General features: G+C 48.5%; 1 protein-coding gene across 3 annotated transcripts in view; it reads left to right on the forward strand.

The window, feature by feature from the left end:
- The first annotated feature begins 3,516 nt into the window (after positions 1-3,516).
- Positions 3,517-15,064, forward strand: part of PALM (paralemmin) — a 185,531-nt gene continuing 173,983 nt past the window's right edge. Inside the window, exon 1 of one of the 3 annotated variants that reach the window (XM_073543379.1) lies at positions 3,517-3,648. In XM_073543379.1, coding sequence (XP_073399480.1) covers positions 3,644-3,648 — 5 coding nt within the window. In that variant the 5' untranslated portion in view covers positions 3,517-3,643. The remainder of the gene's footprint in view (positions 3,649-15,064) is intronic. The other 2 variants (XM_073543384.1, XM_073543375.1) reach the window with 2 other exon arrangements.

Below are 15,064 nucleotides of genomic sequence, written 5' to 3' on the forward strand. Positions count from 1 at the left end.
TTTCCCCATAGACTGTAAGCTTGAGAGCAGGGCCCTCATTCCTCTTGGTATTTGTTATAATCTATGTGACTATTGTTATGCTGTAATGTCTATTGTCTGTACAAATCCCCTCTGAAATGTAAAGTGCTGCGGAATATGTCAGCGCTATAGCAATAAAATGTATTATAAAATTTATTAATGTAGCGTGGCGCAAACTGGCGCTAACATGTAATAGGAGCCGGAGGCACTGCGGCGCTAGGCAGTGTCACTACTCGGCGCTGACTCGAGACTCTAAGGCTGGTTTCACATTTGCGTTTTTTTTCGCGGTATTTTAGCACTAAATAGCGCATGTGTTTTTTTTTCCTATACTTTGCATGGGATGCGCTTATGTGCGCATACACATGCGTTTGTACGCGTTTTTCCGCGCATGCGTTTTTTTGCGGTATGCGCTCGGGCGCACAAAATGCAACCTGTTGCATTTTTTGTGCGTCCGACTTGCCTCAAAAAAACGCATGCGCGCGCAATGCGTTTTTTTACAGCAAGACACCCATTATAAGTCTATGGTGAGCATATGTGCGCATTGGCATGCTTATGTATGCGTTTTTTTGCACATGCGTTTTTTTTTTACCATTAGTTTAGACAATGGAATTTAGGGGTTTGGGTTAGAGTTAGGGTTAGTTAAGGGGGTTTAGGGTTAGGGTTAGGGTCAGGGTCAGGGTTAGGATCAGGGTATGGTTTGGTTAAGGGTTAGGGTTAGGATCAGGGTATGGTTTGGTTAAGGGTTAGGGTTGGGGTCAGGGTTAGGGTATGGTTTGGTTAAGGGTTAGGGTCAGGGATAGGGTCAGGGTTAGGGTCAGGGTATGGTTTGGTTAAGGGTTAGGGTTAGGGTCAGGGTCAAGGTTAGGATCAGGGTATGGTTTGGTTAAGGGTTAGGGTATGGTTTGGTTAAGGGTTAGGGTCAGGGTCAAGGTTAGGATCAGGGTATGGTTTGGTTAAGGGTTAGGGTTAGGGTATGGTTTGGTTAAGGGTTAGGGTCAGGGTCAGGGTTAGGGTTAGTAAAGTCATGGTTTGGGTTAGTGTGAGGGGCCACCTAATGTTTGGAAAAAACGCAAACGCGGTAAAAACGCACTAAAAACGCATACAAACGCATAAAAACGCTGCATTTTTTTCATGCATGCTCATAAAAATGCTTGAAAAAAAACGCAGCAGTTGTATGCTTTTGTATGCGTTTTTTCAATGTGTTTTTTTGCGGGAAAAACGCGCTGCAAAAAAAAGCAAGTGTGAAACTAGCCTAAACCCTACTAACATATGTATCAGAGGGAAGGGGTTTCATAATGAGTCAGTTAGTGGTTCACAAGCATCCATCATCACACACACTACTACAAATTACAGACTATACTAGCACATGGCCGAGCGGCCATGCAAGCCTTTTATAGCAGCGTCCTTCCGAGACCTTCCTGATGGTCCAATCCAAGCTGAAGAAGGACCTGAGCATGTGACCCCCGACTTCCAGTGAGAGGTCATCCCACAGGCATGCTCAGAAGGCTGCTAAAAGGACAGCCTCTGGAGCTGCTCGCTGCTGACTAGTGCAGATTGCCAAAGCTGACCCAGAGGTGGCAGCAGCATCCAACCTGACAGCACTAGCCTGCGCAAGACGCTGGGAACGATGTCTTTGCTGAGCAGGCTCTTCTTTGGCTGGGACTGAATGGGAGACCGCAGAAGGCAATGCTAAAGATTCCTCCTGTGCAGATGTAGGTAGATGAGTTGACTGGGGGGTGGTCCTCTTGCCACTGTGAACAGACTGAGACAGAGACTGTAGTGCGTCCAGCAGGTCCTCTTGATGACCCGCAGCACCACACAGCAGTGGCTCAACTCCGCACACAGGCTCGGGTACCTTCACTTCCTTGCTTTCCTGTCTGACGTCCCTTGCGGCTCTTTCACTGTGGCTGCCCTAGGCCTTCCACCACAGCGCTTCACCCGTCCGAGTCTGTCCGTCTTGTGGTACCCCAGGCTCTCTCTGTCTGTGGCTTCTTTGTCAGGGCCACCCCCCTGTCTATGTTGCCAGTCCCTTCCGGAGCTTCTTCCTTGTCCTCCTCTCCTGGACTGACTGCTTTTAGAACTCTCTGTCTTCCTTTCATCCCCCTCCTTGGGAATTCCCCCTAGAGTCCTTGTAACCCCGCCCCCCATGACTGTGCGGTTTTGTAGCCCTAAGCTGATGTTCAGTCCTTTCCTCTCAGCTCTCTACTCCCATCTGTGGCCAAACTGCACCTTCCTACACCTCTGCTGTCCTTGGTCTCCCCGTAGTGGCAGAAACCCTGTACTACAACAACCTTCTCCTCTGTCTAGCTGTCTTCCACCTTCATTTACAGTAGTCCATGTCCAGCACAGTGTACATTAACCCTTCCTCTGCAGACAGGTCTGTATGTCAGTCCACTTCCCCTACACAGAGGCAGGAACCCGACGCCTAACATAATATATATATATTAGCTATATGTATTCTATGTGTATATATCTAATGTTTTGTGAGCTGTCAGCGTGATTTTATAACAGCCGGACATGAATTGCCAGCTTTTCAAAGGACACCGGTGCATAAAAATCGGACAGCACTCGCATGGTGCGAGTGCTGTGCGATTTTTTTCTCGCACCCATTGACTTGTATTGATGAGTCTCATCCGAGATACGTGGCAATATGCAGCATGCTGTGATTTTTCCCTCAGTCCGATTTCAGCTGAGAAGAAAATCGCAGGTGAGATGTCACACATTGAATAACATTGGTCCGAGTGCTATGCGATTTTTTCTCGGATTGCTCGCAGTGAGTATGAGCCCTTACACCTGCTTCTCCGATAGTTCACCAGAAGACTTTGTGTAACCGAGTGGTTCGGGGAATTTCTTCTGTCACCTCAGTGTAAGACGCACACATTGGAGATTTGGGGATTGGCTCGTTGGTTTCAGTCCTGGCTGAGTGCAAATAATAGGGGAATCTCAGGCTGTGGCAGATAATCTTGAATTTCATTTCCTATTCCAGTAAAGGCAGTGTTGATATTTCCGTCTCCGCCTCACTTTGTGACCCACTGGATCTCTTTGGGACCTCGGGTCACTACAGAGCCGCCGGCCAGGGGCCTCATATCTCTAGGTTGCAGGTATGGCTACTATTGGCTCCGTGTTTTACTTCACTTTAGATCCCAGTAACCCCACAGGATTTCTTTACGGCGATAATACAATACTGTTCATTTCTTGAATTTTTATTGCTGAGCGATCATAACAGCAAAAATACAGGAGGAGCCTCCAGTATTGTCAGTTGTACAGACTTCACAAGACAACCATTGGGAAACAATCCTGGGGGTTTTGGAGCAAACAAGGGGCCTACTTCAAGGACACAGCATGGAGGCCACATACTGCTTGAAGGAAGGCGGCTGGAATAACACGCCGAGATTTGCACGTTTCCCACCATGACGTTTCTCTGGTTCAAGGTACTGTGAATGCAAATGTGTCCGAGCGTGCAGCCGCCTCTTTGTCCACTAGAGGGCGCCGGATACATAGCGATCACATAGTGAGGATGCTGCCCTGCTGGTGCCTCCCTCCTCACATCAGCACATAGACATTGAGGGCCAGACCAGGCTCTGCCGCCTGCACATCACCCCGAGCTGTTGCAGGAGCTTGCACCATGGAGTGAGTACAAGAGACCTGGAAACGTTTTTCCCTGCCCATTGCCTAGAATTGCTATCTGCATGCAGTGCTTACTAGCCCTGCCTCGTCTCGCAGTGCACCCCTACCTTGCTTCCCTCCTGACTCACCCCACTCCTTATGGCACCTAGCTGTAGGCTCATCATTGGCATTCCTCTTACACCCCATGCTGCCTTGTCTTGTCTTGTTCTTTTCCTAGCACTTATGTATTTTACCAGCTTGTCCACCCCACACCCACTTTCTCCCTATTGATGTATAATGCAATTTTCCTGCCTGGTAGAGGCTGCACCCAGACCCCTGTGCCTCTTCTCCCCAGGCCCCTGTGCCTCTTCTCCCCAGGCCCCTCTGCCTCTTCTCCCCAGGCCCCTCTGCCTCTTCTCCCCAGGCCCCTGTGCCTCTTCTCCCCAGGCCCCTCTGCCTCTTCTCCCCAGGCCCCTCTGCCTCTTCTCCCCAGGCCCCTCTGCCTCTTCTCCCCAGGCCCCTGTGCCTCTTCTCCCCAGGCCCCTGTGCCTCTTCTCCCCAGGCCCCTGTGCCTCTTCTCCCCAGGCTCCTCTGCCTCTTCTCCACAGGCCCCTCTGCCTCTTCTCCCCAGGCCCCTGTGCCTCTTCTCCCCAGGCCCCTGTGCCTCTTCTCCCCAGGCCCCTCTGCTTCTTCTCCCCAGGCCCCTGTGCCTCTTCTCCCCAGGCTCCTCTGCCTCTTCTCCCCAGGCCCCTCTGCCTCTTCTCCCCAGGCCCCTCTGCCTCTTCTCCCCAGGCCCCTCTGCCTCTTCTCCCCAGGCCCCTCTGCCTCTTCTCCCCAGGCCCCTCTGCCTCTTCTCCCCAGGCCCTCTGCCTCTTCTCCCCAGGCCCCTGTGCCTCTTCTCACCAGGCCCCTCTGCCTCTTCTCCCCAGGCTCCTCTGCCTCTTCTCCCCAGGCCCCTCTGCCTCTTCTCCCCAGGCCCCTGTGCCTCTTCTTACCAGGCCCCTCTGCCTCTTCTCCCCAGGCCCTCTGCCTCTTCTCCCCAGGCCCCTGTGCCTCTTCTTACCAGGCCCCTCTGCCTCTTCTCCCCAGGCCCCTCTGCCTCTTTTCCCCAAGCCCCTCTGCCTCTTCTCGTCAGGTCCCTCTGCCTCTTCTCGCCAGGCCCCTCTGCCTCTTCTCGCCAGGCCTCTCTGCCTCTTCTCCCCAGACCTCTCTGCCTCTTCTCCCCAGGCCCCTCTGCCTCTTCTCCCCAGGCCCCTCTGCCTCTTCTCCCCAGGACCCTCTGCCTCTTCTCACCAGGACCCTCTGCCTCTTCTCACCAGGACCCTCTGCCTCTTCTCCCCAGGACCCTCTGCTTCTTCTTCCCAGGCCCTCTGCCTCTTCCCCTCTGCCTCTTCTCCCCAGGCCCCTCTGCCTCTTCTCCCCAGGCCCCTCTGCCTCTTCTCCCCAGGCCCCTCTGCCTCTTCTCCCCAGGCCCCTGTGCCTCTTCTTATCAGGACCCTCTGCCTCTTCTCCCCAGGCCCCTTTGCCTCTTCTCCCCAGGCCCCTCTGCCTCTTCTCCCCAGGACCCTCTGCCTCTTCTCACCAGGACCCTCTGCCTCTTCTCACCAAGACCCTCTGCCTCTTCTCCCCAGGCCCCTCTGCCTCTTCTCCCCAGGCCCCTGTGCCTCTTCTCCCCAGACCCATCTGCCTCTTCTCCCCAGGCCCCTCTGCCTCTTCTCCCCAGGCCCCTCTGCCTCTTCTCCCCAGGCCCCTCTGCCTCTTCTCCCCAGGCCTCTCTGCCTCTTCTCATCAGGACCCTCTGCCTCTTCTCCCCTCTGCCTCTTCTTCCCAGGCCCCTCAGCCTCTTCTTCCCAGGACCCTCTGCCTCTTCTCCCCAGGACCCTCTGCCTCTTCTCCCCTCTGCCTCTTTTCCCCAGGCCCCTCTGCCTCTTCTCACCAGGCCCCTCTGCCTCTTCTCACCAGGCCCCTCTGCCTCTTCTCCCCAGGACCCTCTGCTTCTTCTTCCCAGGCCCTCTGCCTCTTTCCCTCTGCCTCTTTTCCCCGGCCCCTCTGCCTCTTCTCCCCAGGACCCTCTGCCTCTTCTCACCAGGCCCCTCTGCCTCTTCCCAGGACCCTCTGCCTCTTCTCCCCAGGACCCTCTGCTTTTTCTTCCCAGGCCCTCTGCCTCTTCCCCTCTGCCTCTTTTCCCCAGGCCCCTCTGCCTCTTCTCGCCAGGACCCTCTGCCTCCTCACCAGGACCCTCTGCCTCTTCTCACAGGCCTCTCTGCCTCTTCTCACCAGGCCCCTCTGCCTCTTCTCACCAGGCCCCTCTGCCTCTTCTAACCAGGCCCCTCTGCCTCTTCTCCCTAGGCCCCTCTGCCTCTTTTCCCCAGGCCCCTCTGCCTCTTTTCCCCAAGCCCCTTTGCCTCTTCTCGTCAGGTCCCTCTGCCTCTTCTCGCCAGGCCCCTCTGCCTCTTCTCGCCAGGCCTCTCTGCCTCTTCTCCCCAGACCTCTCTGCCTCTTCTCGCCAAGCCTCTCTGCCTCTTCTCGCCAGGCCCCTCTGCCTCTTCTCCCCAGGCCCCTCTGCCTCTTCTCACCAGGCCCCTCTGCCTCTTCTCACCAGGCCCCTCTGCCTCTTCTCACCAGGCCCCTCTGCCTCTTCTCCCCAGGACCCTCTGCCTCTTCTCCCCAGGACCCTCTGCCTCTTCTCCCCAGGACCCTCTGCCTCTTCTCCCCTCTGCCTCTTTTCCCCAGGCCCCTCAGCCTCTTCTCCCCAGGACCCTCTGCCTCTTCTCACCAGGCCCCTCTGCCTCTTCTCCCCAGGACCCTCTGCTTCTTCTTCCCAGGCCCTCTGCCTCTTCCCCTCTGCCTCTTTTCCCCGGCCCCTCTGCCTCTTCTCGCCAGGACCCTCTGCCTCTTCTCACCAGGACCCTCTGCCTCTTCTCCCCAGGACCCTCTGCTTCTTCTTCCCAGGCCCTCTGCCTCTTCCCCTCTGCCTCTTTTCTCCAGGCCCCTCTGCCTCTTCTCCCCAGGCCCCTCTGCCTCTTCTCCCCAGGCCCCTCTGCCTCTTCTCCCCAGGCCCCTGTGCCTCTTCTTATCAGGACCCTCTGCCTCTTCTCCCCAGGCCCCTCTGCCTCTTCTCACCAGGCCCCTCTGCCTCTTCTCACCAGGCCCCTCTGCCTCTTCTCCCCAGGACCCTCTGCCTCTTCTCACCAGGCCCCTCTGCCTCTTCTCGCCAGGCCCCTCTGCCTCTTCTCGCCAGGCCCCTCTGCCTCTTCTCGCCAGGCCCCTCTGCCTCTTCTCGCCAGGCCCCTCTCCCTCTTCTCCCCAGGACCCTCTCCCTCTTCTCCCCAGGCCCCTCTCCCTCTTCTCCCCAGGCCCCTCTCCCTCTTCTCCCCAGGCCCCTCTGCCTCTTCTCCCCAGGCCCCTCTGCCTCTTCTCCCCAGGCCCCTCTGCCTCTTCTCCCCAGGACCTTCTGCCCCTTCTCCCCAGATCTGTTTGCATCACCCCCACCTTTCGCTATCTCTGTAGTGCCTGTATTCTGATCCCTGCTGTGCTGTCAGTCCTCCTGATAGATGAGTGCTGCCCATGGTTGCCCTGTACCCCCTGCTGTGACATGTCAACAAGAATTCTAGCCATTTGCCTGTGCTGTTGTAGCTATACAGTCACTTTTTCTGGGTAGTCTGTTGCTGTGCCTGCCCCCCCTTCTATTGCTGCCTGCCCTTCATATGAACTGTTCCAGGTATAGGAAGCTTCCCTCCTCCTGATCCAAGTCCCCAGGCTGGGGCTAGGAGCTCTCTGATCCTTTACTGACACCTGTTGGCATTGCTGTATCCACCCAATGATGCATAATTGTCGGACCCCCATAAAAAAAAAAATCAGTGGCCACCTGTGATTCTCCAAAGGAGGGGCTGCGATGCAGATTTTAGACATGGCTGCAAGGTGCATTAGGAGGGCAATAGGCGGAAATGTAAGAAGAGCGAGCAGGGTAGCACTAGGAAGATGAAAGAATGCAGAGGCAGTGGGGAGAGGAGGAGAAGGAGGGAGACATCATGGAGTGGAGACAGAATGAGCAGGAAAGGGAACAGGGAGTGAGTGGCCTCAGCATGGAACCAGAGCCACATTCCAAAACAAGGTTCCTTTTCCTACTCCGGCCAACAATGCACTTCCTACAGAAACCTCCTTCATGAAATAACCTAGAAATGCCGTAATACTTGTCAAGTAGAGTCGTGAGCGGAGCACCATAATAACATGCAGGGAATTAATAACCAACAAACACAATTATATAATAACACGGCTAGAGATATAATAACAACAGTTTCATCACTGCCAGTGTAACCTGTACGGCAGCATGCTGCGACTGACTATTGTGGAGCGCCGGCTTTAACTTGCACAAATATATATGTCTGAGGGAATAATTGATTCCTAATATCCATGTAGTGAAATCATTCAATAATGCGGAAACATCTCAGCACTAAAGAAGTCTGAGCTAAGTGTCATGAATGAGAACATTCGGCCTCACATGACTTTTATCAAGCCTGCGTAGGGCGTCATGTAGGCCGTAGGCACCAGAACGCAGTGCTACATGTCTGCGGCATTCTTATCATCCTTAGGACCAATTGGGGCCCCTAGGGCTGGAGGTCCTGCCGGTCGTAAAGTGAGGGCAGATCTGGCATTCTTTTGCCCACCCTTACTCATTTGTCTTGTATGGAGTCCGTGGTTTTGTTTTGAAGCTGAAGAGATTGATACCAATGATATTGACTGTCACCCAGTTTGCGGTGAATGCAGCTGGTGTCTTATCACAATTACGATTATGTGTCCGTAAAGAATATTGTCTGTCCATAAGTCAAGCTGGCCATCCTGACGGTAACATGCTGCCTTGCCTCATATCTGCCAGGGCCTTCAGCATTGCCCCCGTCTGGGTCTCCCACCACAGCTCGGAGACCCTTGGCATCTCCTACATAAGGTGTGTTAATGTTACCGAGACGGTCCCATATACTTTGTGAAGTTACAGACGAACGTTCATAGGATTTGTGTTGATTACGGATGGTTTATGGGATTTCTTTATTTCCACATGAGATAAGAGGAATGCTGACAGCTTCGGGAAACTTGGATGTCTTTGATAATGTTAATGTCTTAGTAATGAGGTATCTCCATCTCGCTATGTTGCTATGGAGAGTTGCGAGTCAGTGATGGACCGTCTCCATAGTAGTAAGCTGCTGGCAATAGAGGCAATCTCACACACTGATTATAATGAGTGACGTACTACCGCCTTTTTTTCATTTCTAGTTATATTGATTGTACGGGACATAAAAACGCGGCTGTGATGGGGATCATTGATCGCTGTGGCAACTTCTCTTGTTGGCTCATATAAATAGCTGCTGATCCGCCAGTTTGGGTCGGCCACCAGCCTGTAGTGTATGCATCATTTTAACATGGCAGTGCACTTTAGATGGGAGAATACAATATAGGAGCCATTTCTCAAGCTTCTCCGGTGTAGAGGTACTTTACATAATGGATTAGCAAAGTGCATAGCCAGCAATAGCCTAATATATTACTAATGGAATGAGGCCATTGTAAGACGGCACAGGAGTTCTCATCAGCAAGCTACAGCCGGTTGTGTATGGGACTGAGATTATGGATTTTAGGACAGGAGGGCAAAGAAAAGACTGATTATGGATTGTAGGACCGGAGTGACGCAGAAATGATTGATTATGGATTGTAGGACCGGAGTGACGCAGAAATTACAGATTATGGATTGTAGGACCGGAGTGACGCAGAAATGACAGATTACGGATTGTAGGACCGGAGTGACGCAGAAATGACAGATTATGGATTGTAGGACAGGAGGGATGCAGAAATAACTGATTATGGATTGTAGGACTGGAGAGAGGCAGAAATTATTGATTATGGATTGTAGGACCGGAGTGACGCAGAAATAACTGATTATGGATTGTAGGACCGGAGTGACGCAGAAATTACAGATTACGGATTGTAGGACCGGAGTGACGCAGAAATAACTGATTATGGATTGTAGGACCGGAGTGACGCAGAAATTACAGATTACGGATTGTAGGACCGGAGTGACGCAGAAATTGCAGATTATGGATTGTAGGACAGGAGGGATGCAGAAATAACTGATTATGGATTGTAGGACTGGAGAGAGGCAGAAATGATTGATTATGGATTGTAGGACCGGAGTGACGCAGAAATTACAGATTATGGATTGTAGGTAGGACCGGAGGGATGCAGAAATAATTGATTATGGATTGTAGGACCGGAGGGACGGAGAAATGACATATTATGGCATATTATGGATTGTAGGACCGGAGTGACGCAGAAATGACATATTATGGATTGTAGGACCGGAGGGACGCAGAAATGACATATTATGGATTGTAGGACCGGAGTGACGCCGAAATGACTGATTAGGGATTGTAGGACAAGAGGGCGAAGAAAAGACAGATTGGGCGGTTCCATGCTGAGAAGGAATATTTTCAAAATTTTCAAATATTTTGGAAATTTTTATTTTTTTGTAAATTGGTACTTCATTACACATAGCATAAGGTGGCAACACTGTTTCTTTCAAATTCCATATATTTCCAAAATGGCAGAGGGTTGCATGTGAACACCTACTGTTCTTACTGGAATCGTACAGTAACAGGCTGTATTGATAAGTGGATTACTATTAACTAGCAACATGCATAACTTAAGTTCAGTAAATATAAAAGAAGTACTGTCAGGAAACCAAAATACTATAATATCTTTGGTTCTATAAGATTATTGTTTACCAGAAATTTTGCACATATCCATTGTAGACATTTTCTCAGTAACGTAAGTTACCAAAAAGATAAAACGTTTTTGTAGGATTGTAAGCAAAAATTAAGTTGTAATTTGCAGAGTTCTTATATTGCATAATCTATTAACTATTCAGTAAATTTCATGTTGCTGCTAAAAGTTTCACAGTTTCTTTATGTTGTAAACTTATTGTAACATACCGTATATATTTGAGTATAAGCTGTCCCCCCTAATTTTGACTCGTGTATAAGCCTAGGGTGGAAAATGCAGCAGCTACTGGTAAATTTCAAAAATAAAAATAGATACCAATAAAAGTAAAATTAAGTAAAATTATTTGAGACATCAGTAGGTTAAATGTTTTTGAATATCCATATTGAATCAGAAGCCCCATATAATGTTCCATACAGTTCATGATGGGCCCCATAAGATGCTCCATATAAAAAACACCCCATATAATGATGAAAAAAGGTTAATAATGGCCCCATAAGATGCTCCATAGAATAATATGCCCCATATGCTGCTCCATAAAGGTTATGGCCCCATAAGATAAGATGCTCCGTAGATTATGCCCCATATGCTGCCCCATAAGATTCTCCATAGAATATGCTCCATAGATTATGCCCCCATAAGATGCTCCATAGATTATGCCCCCATAAGATGCTCCATACCTTATGCCCCCATAAGATGCTCCATAGATTATGCCCCATATGCTGCCCCATGAGATGCTCCATAGATTATGCCCCCATATGCTGCTCCATACATTATGCCCCCATAAGATGCTCCATACATTATGCCCCCATATGATGCTCCATAGAATATGCCCCATAAGATGCTCCATAGAATATGCCCCATAAGATGTTCCATAGATTGTGCCCCCATAAGATGCTCCATAGATTATGCCCCCATAAGATGCTCCATATATTATGCCCCCCATAAGATGCTCCATAGATTATGCCGCCATATGCTGCTCCATAGATTATGCCCCCATAAGATGCTCCATACATTATGCCCCCATATGCTGCCCCATAAGATTCTCCATAGATTATGCCCCATATGCTGCTGCTGCAAATAAAAAAAATGACATACTCACCTCTTGTCGTTGGGGGCCAGGTGCCGGTGTCCTGAGCAGGCGGGGAAACTGGCGCGCTATTGGGGACAAGTGCTGGTGCCACCGCTGGCTCAGGACCCCGGGACTGGTGATATTCACCTGTCCCTGGTCCATTGCTGTGCGCCGCTCTGTCTTCCGGGTCCCTCTTTCAGTGACTGTGACCTGAACATCACAGCCAGAGGATGCGGAGGACAGAGCGGCCGCAGTGGTGGACTGGGGACAGGAGAATATCGCATATGCTTACCCCCTCCTTCCGCGGTCTCTGCAGCCCCGCTTCTCCCACGTTCTCTGGCAGCTATTCCTTCCTCCAGCGGTTACGTGGTACCGCTCATTAAAGTCATGAATATGCGCATATTCATGACTTTAATGAGCGGTACCATGTGACCGCTGAGGGAGGGTGCCCCTGAGACCGTGGGAGAAGCGGGGGGGCTGCAGAAAACGCGCCAGGTGGGTCAGTATGATCTGACACCCCTGCTTCCCCTCCCCCGCCGACCCCCGGTATATGACTCACGTATAAGCCGAAAGGGGGACTTTCATCCCCAAAAAATGGGCTGAAAATCTTGGCTTATACACACACAAGTATATACGGTAAGTTACCATCAGCTTTGTAACGCAAGTTACTTCACCTTTTCAATGTAAGTTACCTGCCTTTCAATTTTTGGACAACACTTACAGTCAGCTTTTTTTAAATAAATACTATCATAATTTTGATGTTCATTTTACTTTATATTATCAGTATTATTATACTTTATAATATATTATATTTATGTATATTATATATTTATATTATATACATTTCTATATATTGTATTATAATATATTATATTTCCAAATTTCATGCCATAGGGTATTTTGCAGGCAAAATTTTTGGCTTTAGAACCACTAAAGCCATGGTCTACTACAATGCTAATAACTGCAAGTACCCTGATATTGAATACAAAGTTGATGGCTGGGTTGAAGTAATGCATGATGGCGGAAAGTATCGTGGAGTGGTTACTGAGGTTGCATGCAATGAGATGAAAGTTATCACCATGGAACTCTATGGCAAGAATAAAAATACCTGGAAATATCCATCTAAAGATGATGAAACTTATTATGATGTCTGTCAAATTTTAAGAAAGGTTGATCTTCCCCTGAAAATGGGTTCTAGGGACATTTGGGAAGTTTTTGGTTAGCCAGGAAGTTAAATGAGCAGTGAGCACAAATTTCCATCCTTCTTGAAGTTCTTCCTTAGGCCTCTTTCACACTTCAGTTTTTTACAATCAGTCACAATCCGCCAGGTTTTGACAAAAACGGATCCGCAATTTTCTTTTGAGGATCCGTTTTTTTTCCCCATTGACTTGCATTAATGGCGGATTGTGACGGATTGCTGTCCGTTGCATCCGTTTTTTTTGAGGATCCGCCAAAAGTTGCTGTCCGTCACCATCCTCAAAGATTTCAAAACGGAGCTTGCAACGTTTTTTTTTCTGGCGGATCCTCCAGACACTTATTTAACCCGAAATTCTTTCTGGGTGCCGGAGAAAGAAAAAACTCTCTCTCTCGGCTGCGATTCTTCATTTTGCGGATCCGTCAGAAAAACGGATGGGTGGCATCCGTTGTCATCAGTTCTAAAACGGATCCAGCATCCGTCCTTTTGGTGGATTTTGACTGATGCAAAAAACTGAAGTGTGAAAGAGGCCTTAGCTGTGTCTGAATTCATTGGACTGGACAACATACAGTATGTAGGCCTAGATGAAAATTTAGTCTACATGATGTAATCGATCAACGCTCGTATTTTGTAATCAAAATTTCCACTCTGCAAAAATGTTGACCTGAAGTATGAATATTGATTGATTACATTTTTATACTAAATTTTAGTCTACATATGTAGTTCACACCAATGGATTCACATGCAGCCTATGTTTTGTCTAAATAAAATCAGTTTGCCTTCTCAAATATGAACACTGACAAAGTTGAACACATTCTTTGTTTTGTAACGTAAGTTAGTATATTGTGTTGTAACGTAAGTTACCTACATTTCTTGTAATAAAAACTGTTGCATTTAACTTTAAATTTGTTGAAGTTGCTTGGACTATGGTGTTTTAATACAATAAAAATAGTGCTTCTCCCCTGTTTACCAGAACAGAAAATTTGGCAGTCTCATGATATGGACAATTGCCTTTCCTTTTTGTGTAACGTAAGTTACCAAATAATAACACTGTATTTTGTATTTAATTTGTAGTGTCGAAAAATCAAACTGTGTTGAAATCTATTGAGAATAGTTTAATGTACAATATTCACTCATTTTTGTGCCTGCCTTCAAAGAACAGTCTGTAGCCAATATTAACTTAATTTTTGGCTTGTGAATGTAACGTAAGTTACCATGGAATCACCCGATTATGGATTGTAGGACCGGAGTGATGCAGAAATGACAGATTATGGATTGTAAAACAAGAGGGCGAAGAAAAGACAGATTGTGGATTGTAGGATGGGAGTGACACAGAAATGACAGATTATAGATTGTAGGACAGGAGGGATGCAGAAATTACAGATTATGGACTGTAGGACAGGAGGGAGGCAGAAAAGACAGATTATGGACTGTAGGACAGGAGGGAGGCAGAAAAGACAGATTATAGATTGTAGGACAGGAGGGAGGCAGAAAAGACAGATTATAGATTGTAGGACAGGAGGGAGGCAGAAATGACAGAGATTATGGATTGTAGGTCAGGAGGGAATCAGAAAAGGCAGATTATGGATTGCAGGACAGGAGGGACGCAGAAAAGACAGATTATGGATTGCAGGACAGGAGGGACGCAGAAAAGACAGATTATGGATTGTAGGACCGGAGTGATGCAGAAATGACAGATTATGGATTAAAGGACAGGAAGAATGCAGAAATAACTGATTATGGATTGTAGCACAAGAGGGCAAAGAAAAGATAGATTATGGATTGTAGGACAAGAGAGCGAAGAAATTACAGATTATGGATTTTAGGTCAGGAGGGATGCTGAAATTACAGATTATGGATTTTAGGACAGGAGGTATGCAGAAATTACATATTATGGATTATAATACAGGATGGAGGCCAAAAAAACTGATTATGGATTGCAGGACAAGAGGATGCAGAAATTACAGATTATGGACTGTAGGACAAAAGGGCAAAGAAATTGCAGATCAGATTATGTGTTTTAGGACAGGAGGGATGCTGAAATTACAGATTATGGATTGTAGGACAGGAGGGACGGAGATATCACAGATTATGGATTATAAAACAGGATGGAGGCCAAAAAAACAGATTATGGATTGCAGGACAAGAGGACGCAGAAATTACAGATTGTGGATTGTAAAACAGGAGGGATGCAGAAATTGCAGATTTTGGATTGTAGGACAGAAGGGCAAAGAAATGACAGATTATGGATTGTAGGACAAGAGGAACGCAGCAATAATAGATATTATGGATTGTAGGAAAGGAGGAAAGCAGAAATGACAAATTATTGATCGTAGGACAGGAGGGATGCAGAAATGACAGATTATGGATTGTAGGACAAGAGGGTGAAAAAATGGCAGATTATGGAT

The sequence above is a fragment of the Dendrobates tinctorius genome, unplaced genomic scaffold (genome assembly GCF_039654945.1).
Source record: "Dendrobates tinctorius isolate UK_male_01 unplaced genomic scaffold, ASM3965494v1 ptg000132l, whole genome shotgun sequence".
Taxonomy (NCBI): domain Eukaryota; kingdom Metazoa; phylum Chordata; class Amphibia; order Anura; family Dendrobatidae; genus Dendrobates; species Dendrobates tinctorius.